General features: G+C 40.0%; 1 protein-coding gene across 2 annotated transcripts in view; it reads left to right on the top strand.

The window, feature by feature from the left end:
* Positions 1-15,941, top strand: part of LOC134542724 (centrosomal protein of 162 kDa) — a 182,226-nt gene that overhangs the window by 128,823 nt on the left and 37,462 nt on the right. For both annotated transcript variants that reach the window (XM_063387199.1, XM_063387198.1), the window contains exons 10-14: positions 234-460; positions 5,718-5,904; positions 8,457-8,672; positions 12,374-12,611; positions 15,080-15,252. In XM_063387199.1, coding sequence (XP_063243269.1) covers positions 234-460; positions 5,718-5,904; positions 8,457-8,672; positions 12,374-12,611; positions 15,080-15,252 — 1,041 coding nt within the window. The remainder of the gene's footprint in view (positions 1-233; positions 461-5,717; positions 5,905-8,456; positions 8,673-12,373; positions 12,612-15,079; positions 15,253-15,941) is intronic.

Raw genomic sequence — 15,941 nt, 5'->3', positions numbered from 1 at the left:
CAAAACTCTGTTGTGTTCTGCATCTGCGATTGTGAAAGAACGTTTTGCTGTATTTTAAAATTTGTTTTTGTGAATTGTTCTATATCTGTTTATGGTTAGAAATGTTTGATTCGTAATTCATTCTGAAACTAAAAAAAAATTTGCGGAAGCCTTGTGTTCCTGTAGAAACATTGCTGGTGTTCTGTAACCTGGCAGCGTGGCTGTGTGTGGAGAGCGTGTGTGCTCGCGGGCAGGAGCGGAACGAGGCCCTGCGGAGGTCGGCGGCGGAGCTGGAAGCGCAGGGCGCCCGGCTGCGGAGCGAGGCGGAGCAGCTGACGAGGGCGGCGGCGGTGGGACGGGGAGGCTCCTCGCCGCAGGGGGGGACCGCCAGCGCTGCCCGCGAGCTGGACCGGTGCCGGCAGGAGCTGCGTCAGCGCGAGGCGGAGGCGAGGGCCCTGGGCCAGGAGCTCGCCCTCACCAGGTCAGCCTATCTTCTTACCGCTGATCGAGTGCGGCAATTTACGTTCGTCTGTCGCAAGTTTAGTGAATTTTGTGACGAGTTACAACGTGTGGATGTTAACCAACCTGGAAGCTGTTGAACCTTTACAGTCTTCAATTTTAACTAAATATGTCAAAAAATTAAGTAAATATATTGTGTACATCTGTTGTTTTACTTTATATCCTCCTACATACAGTGCCTCTTGGCCTCTGCGTGCTAGGCACCAAACTGGTGTGCTGTCTTCGCCTCGGTGGGACTCTTAATAATGACTGTGTACGGTCATTGAATGATTCTTGCAATGGGAACGATTGATTTCAAATATTTATTATGGACTAATACCATATTTCATTGATAAATCACAAGATTGGACAAGACTCAGAAAAACAAGCCAAAATCACCTGATAACAAATGTGTGAATGCTGAAACGCCCCTCGTGCCCTAAAATTATATTAGGTATTTTAATTTAATAAAAAAAGGCCTAGGAAACAGCTGAGCAAAATTATAAAAAAAAAAGTAAATTAAATCTTTGTGTTTTGGTTTCACAATAAAATGGTATTAATAATATATTAAAGTTATTAAAAGGGGGCCGGCCCGATATAATTAACACACGTTTTACTATACAGTTAACAACAACAAAAAAAATTACATTTTATAGCAGGTTAGGTTCGTCCACTCATTACTGTAACAATTTGACATATGCATATTTGATAAGTTCTCTATGGCACTGCTCGCTGGTATTCATTTAAATAATTTGTTTTGTTGGCAGTAGGGAGAAGTTATATGTTAAATATCACCTGGGGCTTCAAGTTGGACATCTGGCCGGGAGGACGCTCTTCTTAGAGAGAAAAGAAGCTGGAGGTCCTGGAATACATGATGGGTGCAAAAAACGCAACCAGGCTGGGAACGAGGGTCCACGGGAGACTCGTTCGTGCCGAGACTCGCTAGTCTCAGCGGGTCTCTGAGAAATAGAGCTTGCAGGCCAGAAGCTGCTCTATGCGATTTTAATCATGCAGAGAAATAATGTTACAGGCCGGGAACGTGACTGTAAGCGGGAGAAATGTCCTACGGGCTGCTAACGTCTACATTAGACTAGCAAAATATCAGATAGGTCCCTGAGAAAAGGTGCTTCGGTCCACTGGCACAAAGTTTAACTAAGTAGAGTACACCAGCCTAACAAAGTGTAAATCACACTTTTGTAACTAAATTATATAGAAGATAAAATTTCCAAAAATAATTTCAGATTATAATAACAATAAAAAAAAGTGCCGAAATACATAATTTCCGGCACAATGCATAGACAGCACAGAGAATTCCACGGAATAAGTTAGGCAGAAAAAATATCACATCACAGACGAACACAGCGGGCTGACAACGAAACAGTCTGTGCCACAATATTTTTTTTCTGACAAACTTCTTCCACTGAATTTTTTGTGCTATCTATGCATTCACACATTTTTACATAAGCTTATTTCTGCCTTTTTTCTGTGTATTTGTGTATTCATCTTTCTTGTCGATTCTTGTGGTTTCTCTATGAAATAGAGTGAAAATCAGCAATGGCAATTGTCCATAAAAATTAATTTAATCAGTGACCTTATAATTGTATGGTGGCATATTAAAAATAAAAGCTTACTACAGTTATCTATGCCACAGGTATGGTTGTCTAGGGTTGGACACATTCTGTAATCCAGCATCAATCAATCCTCTCACATTCAGATTTTTTTCCAGTGTATTCCGGATGTAGAACTTAGTTGCCAGTCTGCCTTACTGCATTGCTGGCGTTTTTCGTTTGCTCTGAATTTATCGTTTCAGTCAATTTTCATTTCAGTGGAATGCTTCCTGTTTACTAGTGGGTCACATACCACATTTCACACTTCTCAGGTACATTTCCGTGATGATTTGTGAAGTGAAACTTCTTTGCTGAGGGGGCTACAATTTTCGAGCGTTACAAAAATTACGATTGCATGAGGGAAGTAGGTACGTGGTGGAGGAACTGATAGAGAAGCAGAGTGCGTCTCCATCGCATGCGCTAGCAGTCGAATGGGAAGACGGCAAGTGAAAGGGGATAGGTACTTAGCGTAGCATGCTATATGCTATTTGTAACTGCCGAAAGAGGAGACGGCAGGGGAGAGGTAGAAATGACGCAGCAGTGATGCTACGGAATTCTTGTAATGCTGCTTGTTTTTGTGTACTCATCAGTTTTCGTAATGGCCGATGATTGACGCTACTATATTTATTTTATTTTATTTAAAGTATCTACAATTTATTTATTTATTCATGTGGAAAATAGTTATTGATTTGTACAATAAACTTTATAAGTACCACAATTTTTATGTGAATTGTTTGATTAAAAATGTAAAAAAAAAAGCTATATAGACGTAATAGGTTAGCTTTATAAGTGTAATTTATTTTTGGTATGTGAACCTTATGAAGGACTTATAGACTGGTGAGATAGACTTTATAGTGTAATTTATTTTCGATTAGTGTTTTTTGTCTTTTATTTTATTCAGCTGGAGATTGTGATTTAACATCATGCCTAAAAATATAAGAGGCAGAAGCAGATAAAGGTATTATCAAAGGCAACATGGGAATAAACCGCCAAAAGAAGCGCCAAAAAGTGCCAGAGAACAGATGAGAGTGTATAGGATGTCGAAAAGGGCATTTTTTTAATTTGAGATCATACCTGCATCTTTACTATTCTTAATTATTATCTCTTTTTCAATAAAAATACACTAATAATCTTCTCTATCTATACCTAATAAATAAGAAGTTTCACTTCTGTCGTGTGGGGACTCCACGCAACCAATTATTTTTTTAAGAATAGATGTGAATCACAAACTCAATGTGATATCAGTCTTTTTTAAACAGTAAGATTCATTCTGTAGAGCAGTTTATGACAACAACTGGGTTTTAATATCATTATACTGCATATTATTTAATTTTTTTGTATTCCTGTTATTACTGTATTGACATTTGATAATCCGAAATAGCTATCGACAGGGCCGTTGTCCTGAACTCGCCAGATTAAAGACCTGTCACTGGACTTGCATTATTGTGTACCACATATTTCTTACCTAAAATGTCAGTGAAAACACCTGTTTTAGCTGTTTTCACTGTCCAAAAACTATTTGTTGAAAACAAAATGTATACGCAAGAGTACTGACTTTTGAATGGTATTCGTGATTAGTCACCTTTAAAAAATTGGAGAGGTTTGTATACATGTACACCTGGAGGTGTTGACAGCCCAGTCAGGTACGCCAACTTAAGCCCTTTGCTTTAGGGAAGGACTTTTTGACTTTAGGGAAGGACTTTTGACTTTTTTAAAAACCTCAAATTAGCCAGTTATAATTTTATGGTGATTAGCAATAGTGATTCAAGTGCCAGATACAACTGATACAACAGATTATTCGTAAACCCTTTCATCATAAAATCTGTATAATCGCCATATTTCCCAAAAATGGTAAAATTAACAGTAATTTAGTGCACTGTACTAACTATACTAAAACAAGTTAAAAAGTTTTAATTACAATATTTGTGTTCCAGTATTTGTGCACTTGGATCATTTTTGCTAATCTCAAGTTACAACATTTTACTTATTATGAAGTTTATTTGAAGAAGTTTCTTATCAATTCAATTGGATCGCCATTGCTACTAGATTACTGTTTTGTTCGTCACCTTGATGTGGGTGTCGGGCGAAGCTTGCAGATGCAAAATAATATGTAATTCCTAATAACAGATCGGGAAGATCTTGACCGACAAACAAGCAAGTGTCAATAGCATATTTAATGAAATAATTACGAGATCACGGCCGTACCTGTCGTTGCGGTTCCCTAATGGACTTGCACAACAGTGTCTGAAGGCTCACCCCCTCTTCCCTTCTATTGACCTATCACGGCCCTCTGCTAACCTTCTCTTCCCCTTGGTAACAGCAAGGCGTCCACTTTGCCGAAATCAATATTTATTAATTGTTTTACATCACTGAAATATTTCATTAAATGCTTTATAACGGAGAGTTGGAAATTAAACTTTGTTCATCAAAATAGTATTATATATACTTAATAAAATGCTAACACTGACTGACTGTCGGACTACGCACAGCTTAAACCGTTGGGTCTAGAAGCATGAAATTTTGCATAGGGCTTCCTTGTATATACGTAGGTTGAGCACTGAGAAAGGATTTTTTGAAAATTCATCCCTCAAGGGGGTTAGATAGAGGATCAATTTTGTATGGAAGTTTTTAATTTTTGAAGTTAGAAATACGGAAATCTGTGCTAGGCTCCCGTTTCATATGTAGAAAGTCGGTTGTATCAGCGTTTCTGGTATATTTCATCAAAAATGAGGTAGAAATACGTTCCCATTGAGCTCATTGCTAGTATGCAGTGGCGGATCCAGAGTTTCACCTCGGAGGGGGGCACTCTAGGATTATTTCAGAGTAGCCAGATAAAAAATCATCTTAAAAATACTAAATTTGTATTTAATCTACTCACACTACACATAACATCCAACCACCAGATTGTGTGATTCCACAAGAAATTCATTAATTATATTAAAATATTTTATTGGTTTCAGAAACAATCATTTTTGTCGGCAATATTAATGTAGCAGACTACTGGTTTTTAGAGGGGAGGGGGGGGGCACTTGCCCCTGGTGCCCTCCCTTGGATCCGCCACTGCTAGTATGATATAAATATATTAACATTTTATAAATTGTGAGGTTGTAGACCAACAAAATCCTTTCAAGACATTAGTGAGTGAAGCAAAAGGCGCAAGACTGAGGGTAGGCCTATACGTTTGTCTGATAGCCCTGAAAAAATTATCTATGCAGCTGAAATGGAATTGAGAGCCCAAGGAAATAGATGTGCGTCAAATATACTGAAAGAGATTTCAGAAAGTAAGGTTCGTGCTAAGGAGTACAGGAATTCAATTGAGCGTGACAAGGCACATGCCAAGCAAGTTTGTCCGGAGGAAGCACTAGCAATGTTTGTAGGTGCTGATTTGTCAAGGACGCAATATGACAGAATCAGACAAACAACAGGAAATCTTCCCTGCTACTCAGTTTTTCAGCAATATAAAAAACATTGTTATACTTCCGATGAATCTTCCAACATAACTGAAACCTGTGCCGAAGTGAATTTACAAGTTGTCGTGAACCACACAGCCGAAAGATTACTTTTACATTTAGAAAAAGTTTTGAAAACCCTTGACGATAGTGAAAATACTTTCGCGTGATGTGGTGCCGGCAGGGGCTGCCTGGAGGCCCGTAGGGACGAGCTGACGGCCGCGGCTGCGGAGCGCGCCCTGGGGGCGGAGGCCCTGGAGACCCGGGTGTCCCAGCTGCAGTCCGTGCTGGCCACGGACCGCGCCGAGCTCAAGGCGCGCCTCGCCCAGTCCGAGGAGGACAAGAGGAAGATCCTCGACCTCACCAGGCAGGTGAGGCCTCGCCCGTTCATCCATCTCCCATCTGATTGCCGGTGTGTTTCAACGATGGACGTGTTTTGGAAGTTTCAGTTTGCAACAGAATGCACCGTGCTATGGAAATTCAACAGGATGAATTCCAATGCACATGTAGGTATGTTTCATCCGGTTAGGTTCAAGCTAGAGGTGTCAAAGTCGATTCCTTGATTCTTTGATTCTCGAGGTACTGTGAATGTTGACTGTATCAAGAGTAATGATTTTCAATGCCAGTTTTTTTTTTTTTTTTTCAATTTGTACCACTTTCGACTGCTGGTTTTTATTCTGCTTTTTTTTTTCTTTCAACAAATTTCACCACTTTTTTACTATCTAGCCCCCTGCATCGCATGTGAACAGATAACACAAGCCTGCCACAGAGGGTTTTTATTTTTTTTTCTAAAGTTTTCACCCACCATATATGACTGCAGAGACAACACAGTTTTAAAACTACAAGCATGCAGTGGTATGTGATATAACACGTATCAAAATGAAGTAACTAAATGGATGAAAAACTCTTTAAGATTGTCGCCCATAACATACCACACTGTTAATTGATGACAGAATTATTTTATTTTTTACTATTTTTTATTATTGCTAAAATATATGCTAGACTTTAAGTGAGTAGTGTTGACTCGTCTCTGGTGTCTGCCAGGGGTAATGGAGAGGTTTAAGTGGGGGTAAAAATCCCTGAGGTTGACACTTTTTAGGCGTCGCTGCCGAAGAGCTCTTGCAGACAGGCTGCGAGCCTGGCCGAGATGGGCCTCTGCCGTGGGTCCTGCGGTCCATCGTCAGCTGCCAGGGGTCTGGTGGGCGGTGTCAGGAAGGGGAGGTATCTCAATGAAGAATGGGACCAGATGTGAGGGTCATTGGAGGAGAGAAGTGTGGTGGGGGGGGGGGGGGGGATAAGGGAAGAGAGACTCTGCCGTTGGGAAGGTTGGAGCGTGTCCAACAGTCATTGTTTAAGGGGCTCGGGGAATCCTTGTTGTAGATCCTCCAGGAACAGTGCCGGTGGTGGAATTTCAGCCGGGTGACCCAATAGAGAGTTTGGCGGGGAGCTCATCCAAAGCATATCCTCTGAGCTTCAAAGTCCAATTTGGCCTGCTGTTGTATGAGCCAATCTTGCCCCAGTATCAGGTCTTAATGGAGGTCCTCCGTGACCAAGAAGGATATAGCCATTTCTCTGTCCCCAAAGTGGTTCCTTAAGGGGAGGCCCTGCCTTGGAGTGTAATACGGGTGCCTTGTGCAAGTTGTGCATGCTGCCCCTGGGGAGTCATAGTTGTCCCTGTCTGTTGGACCCAGCTGGCTTTCATGTAACTGGTGGTGGCTGTGTGTGTATGTATGTATGTATATACTATATACACACATATCTTAAACAAGAAGAGTTTTTGTCTTGAGATTTATTCAGTGGTATCCAAAAACAGAGATTTATTATGAGAAAAAATTCTAATAGAATACACCTATAGGTTAATTTTTTTTTTGTGTGTGACAATTTGGAATACCTACATCAAAACAGTTCCCAGGAAATAAATAACATTTTTAAAAAATTTTTATAGTTAAACATCTCAAAAATGATTTGTTGCAGATGTTTTTCCTTGATCTGGAATAATTGTTCAACATTTTTTTCACTTTTGAAGATTCATAAATTTCCATTTAAAAAGTTATTTTGTTAAAACTATTAAGCTCTTGGGGATTAAGTCCTATGGAGCTGCATTAATTTCTTGAAATATATTTAAGATGGGAACCTAAAATTTTCATTATATATGCCTAGATTTTAATGTGGCTCAAACATAATTTTGAACAGTTTTCTCAGAAAATCTTAAGGCATTTAGACAGCAAAGGTCTAGAAATTATCTACAAAAATACATACTACCATAATTTTGGAAGAACAAAATTTATAAGCTTTTTTTCCCAATCTAGGGTGAACTAAAGCTACGGATTAGTAATATTTTAGTCAAATATTCAATTTTTTTTTTGTTGATGTTATTCTAGGCAATTTGTATTAACCATACTTTTGTATTAAACAAATTTTATAGCATTTTGTAATTTCTAGGGACTGTGAAAACAATTTGTATTGAGAGTTTTGTATTATCAAAGATTTTATTTATGAGGTTTTACCGTACATGCATTTTTATTTTACTTTATTTTGCAACATGATCATATGCAAGGAGTAGGGAGATCAGAGGGATATATTCTCTCCCCTTCAAAATCCTAAAAAAAAAAGAAGAAAAACAACTCATTCCCACCAACAAAAGAAAATAATTTTAAAACAAACAGCGGGAAAAGTGGTGTTACCACCCACCCACCCAGTACTTTTTCTTGAACTTCTGTGTAGTGTGAACAACTTAGTTTCACTGTATGTTTGAATGTTATTGGAAAAAAATATTTGCTAATTGATTCAGTATTTAAAAAAAACAAGGTTCGCAGAAGCTTAGGTGTCAGTGAAGATAGTTTTCCACTTGCCGCACTTGGTCGTAAACTTCAGCAAGCCCTCGTCAGAGCGGAGCGTGAAAGGTGGTTCGCCGTGCCGGCAGGTGAGGGAGATGGAGCGCATCCTGAAGCGGAAGCACCCCAACTCGATCTCGGCGTTGATCATGGCCGCCAACAGCGAGACGGACGTGCCCGACAACTCCCCGCGCGTCAAGTACCTGGAGAACCGAGTCCAGCAGCTGGAGCTGGAGCTGGAGAGGAAGGGCAGCGAGGCATCGGGCACCTTCCAGCAGATACAGGAGCAGTTCCACGCCATGAAGGTGGGCCCCCCCCCCCCTCCTTCTCCCGCCGGCGGCGTACGGCCAGGGCTGTTCCGATGCCAATGTTGGCACGTTCAGCTCTCTGCACCCGGGACACTATAGCACGTAGGAGGGGGAGGAGCGACAGAAGCGCTGGATCACATCGTAGCCCCTGGTCGATGTCAACTAGAATGCTTTGGTTTTTAAAAATTCCCAAGTGTTTTGAGAATGTTTTGTTTACTCCCAGATAAAGTTTCACGAATTTATCCGAGATGAATAAGAATTATTTTATGAAGGAACCAGTAGCATTGGAAAGTATAAGCTCTCTAATCAGTTTTGTTCTTCTTTTGTGTAGGTCAAAAAATTATTTATAAGTTGTACTGTTGGACTTACAGATAAATATGTTACTAATATCTAATGATATTCATTAATTTTTCTTTAGTTTTCTGATGAATGAACAGTACCTGTGTCTTGTAAATGTTGAACAATAATACACACACAGATAATTTTCTGATTAATTTAGCTAATTATTAGCTGAAATGCAGTGTAATTATCAGGATGTAGTTTTTCGACTAACCAGTAACATTTGAACATTCTAATATGTTCAACGCTCCCAAGACTAAACAGGTGTGTTCCTAGGACAGCATCTTACCAAGGCTGTATCAAATACATCATTAACAAGCTTAGCCTACCAATTGAACCCACTTAAGTCCCGGGTCTGTCATGATGACTTACAGATACAGAGCACGCTTAAAAGTTGAGAACCAGTAGTGCACTGTTGCCAAATGTAAACATTTGTGCTGAAATTGGCTGTAAAGTAAGGCTGTAAGGGTAGAACTTCACTTCCGTTTCTGTATGCCAGAACACAAAAATTTTGACGACAAATGACTTTTTTTATGAATGTATGTATGAGTGAACGAAACATAACAGTACTATAAGTAGCCTTGTTAGTAAAATATACTTCAACTAAGACATTCTGGAAGGTCAGGGAAGTCGAAGAAGTTTAATTTGGCCAGGGAATTTACTTTAAAACCTTGATAAGTTATGTAAATTCCTCAGCGATAGTTATTTGAGGGGGAAATGCCATGCTACTGTATGCCATTACCCAGACTTTGAACACATTTTTTTTTCCAGATGGTGTTTTAGAGCATACAGTCAAACCTCTCTGAAACGACCCCTCACGGTTCCCAGGAATAGGGTCGTAATAGAGGGGGGGGGGGGGGGGGGGGGGGTCGTAATAGATGTTTTCCGAAATTTTCAGTTCATTTCAACCCCCCCCCCCCACCCCCCCCCCCCCCCTCCTTTCCCAAACCGCTACTCACTAAGAAACCAGCAATGGCAGGATGCTGTCACTCACAATGCTAGACAGCTTTGCCTTAAACCCACTTCAACCTTCATGACAAGTCCGTCGCCCTACAGGCCACCTCTAAAGAAAATATGTCAATAGACAGTTTATTTTTACTGATTAGTTTACATGTACGTTTTCTGCTTGCCATAGTTAAATACACTAGAACACCGATGTCACGAACCCCGGATGTAACGAAGCAGTGATTTTACGAATACATTTTCGGGAACCGTCAAAAAATTGGAGTTTTTAACCAAAATTTGAAAATCAAAAAGAAAAAGAAAAAAGAACTAAATGAAAGATCATTAAAATCTGTTAATTTTAACACACAGCGTATTTTTGTGTCGGCTTTAACACTTACAATAATGTTCATGTAAGAATAACAAAAAAATAATGGGACATTTCCTTTAAAAATATGGCAGCTGTAGGTTCTGCAACGCGAGTGGGCGCACACGAAGCTCGCTTGGCTGGCTGGCGGCAGCGGCTTCATGACGCATAAGCTCACACCTCCCTCCCCTCGTTTCACATTCTTCAAGGCTAGCTCATCCCTCCCAGACACACAAACCATCTAGTGTCCTCCCTTATAACACCCCAACTTCGCTTCCTTTGAAAAACCTTCAGTGAGAAAATGCTCATTTCACCCTCCCTTCTCCCGTAAAATTGGGCTATTATGAATGGTGTATTAAAGCGGTGAGGGAGGGGTCAAAATATGTCACTTTTCACACCAAGTTCGAGTTCAGTCATCTCTGCAAGGAATTTACAAGCTTTCAAACTTAAATATATAGTAGAATCCCGCTGATGCGACTGCTCACGGTTTCCGGAAAAACGGACTTATAAACGGAATGGTTGCAATAGAGAATTCGTGCCAATTTTTACCCTCAACCCTTCCCCCCCCCCCCCCCCCCCCCCCCCCCCCCCTCAAATACATAAAAAATCGCCTTTGTTCGTATAGATTTCATATTCAAATAGTCTATGGTGTAAAAATGACAACTTTTTAAATTCATATTACAGTATTTAAATAGCACGATGTCTCCCGAAAAAAACGATACCCTAGAAAGCAATATTGTGCAGCGTGTCCATTTTCGCCATCTTTGTATAGAAAAAGCAGACGATTTAGTGTTGAAATGATAACTTTTTAAAAGGTTTATTATGTCTCTTGCGGGCTGTATTAGTGTGGCGTTTGAAAGGTTGCGTCCCGTGACAATGGGTGGTCTGGCGGCGCTTATCGCTCTGGTCCGTCGGCTGACGTGCAGGAATGCGAGAAGTAGGGTAAGCGCGTGTGTGTGCGCGTGTGTGTGAGAGAGAGAAAGAAAGAGAGTGTGAGTAAAGGGTGGTGGGGGGCTGGTGACCAGCAGCATCGTTAGCTAGTGAGAGAGTGACGGTAAATGTCGACCTTCACTACTTCCGCTTGCTGCAGGGCTCGCTCTCTCTTCACCTTCTTTATCTTATCTCTCACGCACACTTGAAGCACCTAATACTTAGGCACGGGACAGGGACGGCAATAGACGCGCGCGCAGATGCTATCAGGTGATGCGCGCAGTTTAGCGGTATTGGCTAGCGTGGACAGTCTAGAGGGGTGGTATCTATTTTTAGCCGTCTTTTGTATGCCTGCCTGCTTACAGTACAGTGCTCGCCAAGATAAATGGAACACACAGCGCCCAACAAAGTGTAACAGACTTGTTTTTCAGCCGATTTTACTCGAATTCTCGACTTTCTCTGCTCAAATGTTTCACGGTTCCTCAAAAATCGGTCGTATAAACGGAATGGAAAGGAATATACCGAATAAAATCAAGCTGCTGTCACCAAACAAATCATAAAACGGCCCAATGCGTGGTCGCTTCGTTATTGCTCGCGCGAGAGGTGAGACGTGGAATGTTAGAAGAAAGATAAATGCGGGGGAGACAGACGGCAGCCAGTGTGTTTCCTGCGTGGGGAATAAGTGGCGTAGCTTGTTTTTTTTATGCTGGGTGAAGCGACCTTTTTCTATAAGATAATTGCTTGAGCTGTCAAAATAAACATCGCTGCGGCAGTTAAAACAAGTCGGCACTCGGCAAGAGAAACGCAGTAACACGCTACTCACCACAAGAAACTTTTTTTCTGTCCGATTTTCTTCGGATTTTCGGCAATTTTTTCACGGTTCCTCAAAATCGGGTTGTAATAGAGAGGTGGTCGTAACAAAAAGGTTTTACAGTCATGCACACTGTAAAATGGTTCGTGCAATGAATGGTTCTGTTTGAACTATTAAAGCTACAGGGATGGTGGAGGCTGGATTGTCTTTATTTGTTTCAGAAAATTGCAAAATAGGTACATTGTTTTTTAAAAGTTTGTCATGGAATGGTGAGGGAAATTTCCCTGGGTTGGTGGTGGTGGGTGGCAGGTGCGGTACGAGCAGCAGGTGGCGGCGCTGGAGCTGGAGCTGGGCACGGCGAAGCACGAGGCGAGCCAGGCGGCGGCCAGGCAGCGCCACCGACAGCCTCCGCCCCCTCCGGCCAGCGCCCTCGCCGTGCGTGAGGACTCGCACCGGGTGGCCACCATCCGCGGCCTGCGCGGCGAGCTGCATGCGCGCGAGCGCGACGTGCAGCGCCTGGGGCGCGAGCTGGGAGCCGCGCGCCGAGGTGCGTGCCACGCTCACTCCTCGGTGGCGTTCCTACGGGATTCCAAATCAAGTGTCAGATCGTTCACCAGACATCAGCAACCATGGACTACAACACCACAAAACACGGACACCCTTTGTAATGATCCGTAAAAGAAGTAATTGTCATATTTTCAATGGTGAATAAATTAAATGTCACAACTGATCTAACACAATGTGCTATAGTAGCAGGTTACTTGCTGTATACATTTATGACATAACCAACATGACACAAAATTATATTAAAAAATGATGAAATTAGCAAAAAAATTGTGTTTATAATATTGCTGAACTAAAATACAATTTACCTGGTTGCCGTTAACAAAGAAAACTCATAAATAACTAGGGTTTAAATATGTAAATCACATTTAACTATACAGTGAAACTGTGTTTGTCACATTTATTAGGAGTCTAAGTAAAATTGATACAAAATACACCAAAAAGAAAGAAGAGAGAAATATAAAATCACTTTAAAAGATTAGATGTCGAATATAAAAAGCATACACATACTATGTTGCAGAAATTTCTAAATAACTCTTTGGCTTCATAAATGTTACACTCTTTTCATTTAATATTTTGTTGAATGTGTCCTACTTGCTGTATCCTTCATTTAACAAATAATTTAATAAACTATTCAATTTAGAACGTAGAATCGGATTTCTGATTATTCGTATTGAGTTTGACAATTTTGAGTACTCGCAGAACCCTTGTACTTACTGCTTGAAGTATGTAGTTTACCTGATCGAGATGAGGGGATGCATAATAGAGATTGTGCGTATTCGTCACAGTCATCTGTTCCTTAACACTTTGTAATGTTACATTGCTAACTATTTGTATCAATATTTTGATATGTAATCTTGAAAATTATATGTGCATTTTCACAAACAACACATTGCACAATTTTATATATCCCTATCCCTATTACTTGATTACTTTTAGAATACTATTTAATCAATTTTACAGTCTGCGGATATTTTTATTTCCTCTGAGAACATAAAGTAAGTTTATTGGTTTAGACATGCAGAAAATCTTTATGAGATATACCTTTTATCTTCATAAATAATAGTTTTATGTCCGTATGCGCTATCAAGGCTTTGTTCCACTTGCTATTTTGTGTTATTTTATTGTTTATTGCATTTTCATGCCATTACTACTTATCCAGGACTATTTCTATCGAATTTCCATCATATGACCATGTTTTATTGTGTAGCAAATTTTGTTGTCACAGATATTTTACATGTTATTTGCTATTTGTTAAAATTCAGTGGCAAATATTTGTGATAGAAATTTTTTGCCTGACTAATTTCATTGTGGTAATTCTGTAGAAGTTTATTTTATGGGTTTGCACAGTTGGGTAATGCATACAACAATTATTTTTAATGTAACTTCAAAGCAGTGGAAATTGGTACGAAAAACAAATAAATCAACAGAGCAGGTACAGTTGAGCCTTAATATATATTAGTATGATTTCTGTGTGCTGCATTATGTTTTTCTAGTAAACTGGAATGTGGTTCTAATTGCATGCCTTTGCATTAAGCCTGTGCAATTTTTGAATACAAATATCAAAATATTCTCTAATATGAATATCAAATTTTAATAATAAGAGAGAGGAAATTTATTTTTCAACTTTTCTTTTGATAGTTATAAACTTTTAAGTCATATTTTACTTATTGATAATATTTCACATTAATGGTTTGGATTATTTAGCACACCTATAAAAGGAAAATGATTTCATATTTTAAGGGATTTTATTTTGCAGTGGTTGCAATCAGCTTTGTGTTTGCTTGCTTTGTTTAGAAATTATCAAAAAATTTCCGCTGCTATTCACTGTGCCCTTGTTGAAATAAACTCTGAGTAGTTATATTAGGCCCGTTAATGTAATATTGAAATAGAAATGTTCACAGTTGTATAATATTGAAATATTGTAGAACAATGAATCCAAATTTCAGTTTTATTCACTACACAAAGTGATATGAAATGGCTTCACTACACTTTGAATACAAACAAATATTTGTAATTTTAAAGTGAACGTCATCATCAACTGCTTCCAGCCTACGACCAGGTCAGGAAAGTAAAATGCCTTTATCTTCTTCTGTCACTCCACCATTCCTCCTCCTTCACTCTGTTCCATTCTTATCCTCTCTCCTACTCTCCTTTAACTATCTACTCTTACCACCTCCTTCCTGTGGACTTCAACTCGATGATTTTCCTAGAAAGTCTTTATTTTCTCTTTCTCAGGAAATGGCCATACCGTCTCAATTCTTTTTTATCCATGGTCTCATTCAAGTCCAATTTAAAGTATTGGAAATTAGTAAATAGAATATGACTAATATGTTTTGATACTTGAAATTACTGCTCCTTGCACGAACCTACTTGACCTTTTAGCTGACGTTCAGATGCAGCTCTAGTGAAACGGTGTAAGGTTGCCATGCGATGGTATTGCGTGCGAAGGGGCGAGGAAAGCCTCGGACGATGCCGGCCACCGCCCGTCGTCCAACCCAGAGGGCGTGCGAGCCAGCGAGGAGGCGGTCACGACGCTGGAGCAGCAGAACAGCTCCCTGCGGAGAGACCTAGAGAAGTTGGAGGAGGAGTATCGACAGCTGAAGATGAAGAGGATACGAGACGTGAGCCCGCCTTGCCGTCCCGACGGATACTTCTCGGGGTCCCAGCATGCAGCTGACAAGTGTCTGAGCTTGCATTGTTAACAAAAGTTTTCTATGCAGAATAGCAGACACTAACTTTCAGCACACTTAGTAGATGTGATACAGTGAAAGGCACGATTGTGATCACTGCCATGTCGAATTAGCGATTTTACCAGATTATCGAACGTAGTTTTAATGGGAATACACAAGAAAAAATATACAGTACAATTATATTTTTAAAAAAGTTTTAATTAAGCTGATTTAAGGAAAGAAAAAATACAGATAAGCATTTATCTTCTTTAAAAAAATCCCGAAAATGTACCAGTGAAATGAGAAATTTAACATGGTAGAAAACAGAAAACACTGCACTGAAGTGAAAACTAACAGACACAATAATTTCTTCATGAATTAAACATGCAAGCAGTTCTGTAATGTAACCTGGCTGCCAAGATCAGCAGCTGGAATACATAAGAAAAAATTTGAACGTGAGCTGCTTAATGGTGCCGGTTTAACAGTGTGTGCTGTACTGCAGAGTGTACCGTTGTGCCTGTTGTGTCTTAAGCATGGTCAAGGCGTGCATGCTGTACATTTATTTTTGTGCATGTGTGCTGCAGCAAATGTTATAGAATTTGTTAGATAACTTTTTTTCTCTTAATCCAACTAGCAGTATG

The sequence above is a fragment of the Bacillus rossius genome, assembly GCF_032445375.1.
Source record: "Bacillus rossius redtenbacheri isolate Brsri chromosome 9 unlocalized genomic scaffold, Brsri_v3 Brsri_v3_scf9_1, whole genome shotgun sequence".
Lineage (NCBI taxonomy): Eukaryota > Metazoa > Arthropoda > Insecta > Phasmatodea > Bacillidae > Bacillus > Bacillus rossius.
Note: the sequence above shows the minus strand (reverse complement) of the source record. Positions and strands in the feature narration are given on the sequence as shown.